The sequence below is a fragment of the Sardina pilchardus genome, chromosome 7, assembly GCF_963854185.1.
Source record: "Sardina pilchardus chromosome 7, fSarPil1.1, whole genome shotgun sequence".
NCBI classification, from domain to species: domain Eukaryota; kingdom Metazoa; phylum Chordata; class Actinopteri; order Clupeiformes; family Clupeidae; genus Sardina; species Sardina pilchardus.
This window is the reverse complement of record NC_085000.1, coordinates 7,611,106-7,616,105: the sequence shown is the minus strand read 5'-3', so window position 1 is coordinate 7,616,105 and position 5,000 is coordinate 7,611,106. Positions and strand designations below refer to the sequence as shown.

Below are 5,000 nucleotides of genomic sequence, written 5' to 3'. Positions count from 1 at the left end.
GGGAGATGGCAACGAACGGAATAGTAAATGCAAAAAGTATTTATTACAAAAAAGATAATAATAAGAAAAAGATAATGTAACGAAAAATCAAGGCCTCCAAAAGACAACAGGCCCAGGAAATCCCCGGCCTTCTCCGGACTCCCACTCCAGAAAAAGGCAAAAACCCGAGAGCAGAGCAGCAGAGCGGTGTTGCGTGGCGCGGTAGCGGCCAACTCAGAAACCAAGGCCCAAGACGTAACGCTCCCCGTGACGTCGGCAGCCCCCTTTTAAGTGGAGCATGCCCCAATCCCAGCACCGGGCAATCAGCAGCCATTAACTCACGGGGCCGTCTGAAATGAACAGAAACACAAAACAGGCAAACAGAAATGCACACACAAAAACACACATGCAGACGTAACAATTTAGACACTTATTTAGTTATGTCCATTGGCCACCCAAACTTTTTCCATGCGCTACCACTTTCCTTCCTCAGGGGCAAAGAAAATCAAACAGTTTACGGTTAGACTGCCATCACAGGAACATATCCAGTCTAGATGGGCCGTTACCGCATCAACCCAGTTTCAACAAAGCATCCATCCCATCGTATCCTCTGCAGAGTACTGCTGTAACATCTCGGAGTGGGCTACTTTTTGCGTAGTGTATAATTGTGTGTGTGTGTGTGTGTGTGTGTGTGTGTGTTTGTGTATGTTTCTGCGTAGTGTATAATAAATGAGTGCCCCCCCTTAGTTCTGCTTTCTATGCATAGTGGTGCTGTGAGCTTGTGTGTTTATGCTGACTAGGTTGGCTAACCACATGTGAGATCAGTCCTGGATGTGCTTAGAAAGCTGTGTGTGTGTGTGTGTGTTTGTGTGTGTGTGTGTGTGTGTGTGTGTGTGTGTGTGAGAGAGAGGGAGAGAGAGAGAGAGAGAGAGAGAGAGAGAGAGATGGAGTGTATGTGTGAAGGTGTTGGGGCTGGGAGCTGACCTAATCAGATTGTATAAAGTCAAAATTCACAAAGCCATCTGCTGGATCATCACAACTCTCTCCTTACGCAGTGGAGCTAACACCATTAGAGCACAGCACACACAGAGGTGTATCCTTGTTTTTTATTTATTCAATTTATTTGGTAGGGACAGTGCATTTTTCATGGACATGAGTAACAATACAAATGTAAAAAACGCCGGAGTTAGCATAACTGCTAATTTTCATCCGTTGTCCCTTGTTGCTATGGACATGGTCATCACACCTTCCCTTTTCTTAGTACGGAACCAGAATGGCACAGAATAACAGTAGTCATGCAGAACGCAACATGGCCATACAGATCCTTAGTGACCGTTGTTTTGCAGCCTCATGAAAAGGCAGGCTGACCAATTGAGGAATGTTATAAAACATACACGCTAAAGCTGTAGTGGAAGCTCTGCAGAGAAACCTGCAAGCGTAAAGCGAGAAAACAGTGAAGAAATCGCCAATCCTGCATAGTTCCTCTTTAACTGCTGTTTTTTGCTATTATATGCCATGCAGCCATATCACCAGACCTCTGTCTCTCTCTCTCTCATTGGAATCCTAGTAGAACAGCAGAACAGCAATAGAACCCACTGTAGAACAGCAGAACAGCGGTAGAACCCACTGTCTGGGCCACACCCTCTCGTGGTTCCTGGCGGCTGTGGCCATTCAGACAGACAGGCGAGACAAAGGTCAGGTATTAAGGGCAGGGTCACGACTACTTAAGAGAATTTACAGATTATGGCTAAGGGCAGGGCTAAGCCCCTTTAACTACTAAGGATATTCCTTACCTGTGTGTGTGTGTGTGTGTGTATGTGTGTATGCATGTGTGTGTGCGTGAATGTGTGTGCGTGTGTCTGTGGTTTACTCCATTAAACCAGCAGTGACCTTTCTTAAGACCAGCCCTGTACAATCATGAGACACATTTCGGTTACTCCATCTCAGGCCATTCCATGACAACAACAGCATATGCATTATTGGAACTGAAAAAAGACAAAGTATGTGTAACCAACCAACCTATAACCATATTCAACTTGTGTGTGGTGTAACACAGTTTTGACTATCACACCAACTAGGGCCGCTCATCACTAAGCTTTTATCCACTGCAGCAAACCAGCAAAGCACACGTGCCAGTGCAAGTGATAAGAAGAGAGAGAGAGAGAATGAAAGACTAGTTATGTATGTGTGAAAGTGAAGACTGAGGAGTATTTCCTGTAAGTTGTGTGTGTGTGTGTGTGTGTGTGTGTGTGTGTGTGTGTTAAGCTCTGTAAAGTCCTGATGTTTCTGTCTCTCTATCAGGACCCAAAGGAGCGGCTGGGTTGCCAGGTGCAGACGGGATTCACCGACATCAAGTCGCACACGTTTTTCCGCAGCATCGACTGGGAGCAGGTGAGTCCCCCCCCCCCCCCCCCCCAACACACACACACTCACACACTCTCTCTCACACACACACACACACACACACACACACACACACACACACACAGCCCTCGAGGCCGCTTATGCTTTATGGATGAGCTGAGCTGAGCTGAGCTGATGTGAGCGTGCTCAGTAGGAGCCCCTGGAGGTGTAGCAGCGTCGACGCCACTGAGCTCTCTGCCTCGCCCTCTCCCGTCCACTCCCCCGTCCACTCCCCCGTCCACTCCCCCGTCCACTCTGCCATTCACGCTGCTCCTCATCTCTCCCGCTTGGATTCCCTGTCCACTTCCTTTTGGTCTGGGATTCACTGTTCCATTCCCTCCGTGATTCACTCTTTTAGTCCCTCTGCGATTCCCTCTGTGATTTCCTCTCGGATTCACGCTCTGGTTGCGACGCTGAAAGCCTCGGCTGATTTTCGGTGGAGAGGCTTCGATTGCTGCTCCACAGACTCCCTCAGTAATGAAAACCATGTTTGCAGTCAGCATGGCTTCCAGAACCTTCTCTGCTGTATTATGGTTATGGATTGTTGCTATGCAGACAGAGAAGGATTCATTTTACAGGTGATCTGGTGTGCTATAATGGAGGTAGAGAGAGCGAGAGAGAGCTCAATAAAGTGTGTGTGTGTGTGTATGTGTGTGTGTGTGTGTGTGTGTGTGTGTGTGTGTGTGTGTGTGTGTGTGTGTGTGTGTGTGTGTGTGTGCCTGCCTGTGTGTCTGTGTGCCTGTGTGTCTGTGTGCCTGTGTGTCTGTGTGTCTGTGTGTCTGTGTTTGTGTCTGTATGTGTTTGTGTGTTACACCAGTTTACTCCTCAGTCACATTTGGCTGTGGAATCATGTGGAACATGTATGCAACGCACATAAACACACATACTGTACACACACACACACACACACACACACACACACACACACACATAGCCTGTCCTGACATCATTTCTTGTTAATGCTCCCCGTTGCCTTGTGAAAGGCAGTGCTCCGTGTCACACAACATGAAGGAGCTTACCCTTAGCTGCAAAACCTCTGCATGTTAAAGACTGATTGCTCCAACAGCCTTTGTGTGTATGGTGTTGTGTACACCATTCATGTGTGTGCTCCGGTATGTGCATCTATGGCTTTGTGTGTGTGTGTGTGTGTGTGTGTGTGTGTGTGTGTGTGTGTGTGTGCGCGCATGCGTGTGAGAGAGAGTGTGTGTGTGTGCACCAGTCCTTTTGTATGTCTTTTCTTGCATCTTGAGTTGTATCCCCCCTGAGAGTAATTGCACATAATCTCCAGTGTGATTTCACAGCAGACTGTGTGTGTGTGTGTGTGTGTGTGTGTGTGTGTGTGTGTGTGTGTGTGTGTGTGCGTGACAGAGAGAGTGAGGCCTCTAACAGCCAGTCATTTGTTCTGATTGCAGCTCTGGCACCTCACTGCTCCATAACCCCTCACCCCCCACAACACATACTGTACACACACACACACACACACACACACACAGACACACTCCTCCCCCTCTCATCACTGGCTCTCTCCCTACAGCCTCATTACGGGCGCGTTGGCACCAGCCCTCCCAGGGATCTTCACACTCTACATGAGAGGTGACCGAAAGTTAGACATAACCAGGCGAGAATAAGGCTATAACCAGGCGAGATTATGGCCATAATCAGGCGAGATTAAGGCTATAACCAGGCTAGATTAAGGCTAGGTGAAGGCTATAAGCAGGCTAGATTAAGGCCATAACCAGGCTAGACTAAGGCTATAACCAGGCAAGATTAAGGCTATAACCAGGCGAGATTAAGGTTATAACCAGGCTAGATGAAGGCCATAACCAGGCTAGACTAAGGCTATAACCAGGGTAATTTAATGCTATAACCAGGCTACATTAGAGCCATGTCCACACTAGCCAGCATATGACAGCAATCCAGGCCATAAGGAGGCTAGATTGAGAGGCTATGTGGCAGAGGCTGCATCCCAAGCTCATCAGTAGTGGATTTTAGCCGTGTGTGGGCCAGACATGGGCCAGAGGCCACGTGATGGTGAGCGGTGAGGCAGGTGTGATTGTGCTTTAGAGATGATTTGTCTTGCTCTTGCTCACCAACAGGGTGGCTGCAAAGTTAATGCGTGACAGTGAGGCCTGTCTGTAATCGACTTGCTTGGTGTTGTGCCAGCTCATTGGCTCACTGATCTGGGTCTCCCTTGGTTACCGGGCGGACCCAGTTCTCTGAGAGTCAGTGGCGTCGCCGTCTCCCTCACCATAATGAACTTCAGTGTAGTTTACTGGGCGGATCCAGCTCACAAATAAGTAGCAATGACTTGTTCGCGTGAGTATGTGTGTGTGAGTGTGTGTGTGTGTGTGATATCATCTTGCTCACATGTCTGAACTCTTCAGCGCAGTGTTGCCGCTTTAATTCGATCAGAGGAGAGCGCTAGGGAACAGATGAGGAAGTGTCTGCTTTTCATTGTGGCTTGCCGTAAGTCCTCATCATGGCCAATCAGACGCTGCGGTGTACTTGTTTGCCCGGGTCGAGCTTTTATTGGGCGTTTGGTTGTTTCCCCCCCTCCGTGGGGCGTAATGATGAATTAAACATCGGGCGGCACTGAGCAGGCGACGAACGCGGAGAAC

At 48.5% G+C, this 5,000-nt stretch overlaps 1 protein-coding gene across 2 annotated transcripts in view; it reads left to right on the top strand.

Moving 5' to 3' along the window:
• prkcz (protein kinase C, zeta) overlaps positions 1-5,000 on the top strand; it is a 136,699-nt gene that overhangs the window by 114,644 nt on the left and 17,055 nt on the right. For both annotated transcript variants that reach the window (XM_062540544.1, XM_062540543.1), the window contains one exon: positions 2,281-2,370. In XM_062540544.1, coding sequence (XP_062396528.1) covers positions 2,281-2,370 — 90 coding nt within the window. The remainder of the gene's footprint in view (positions 1-2,280; positions 2,371-5,000) is intronic.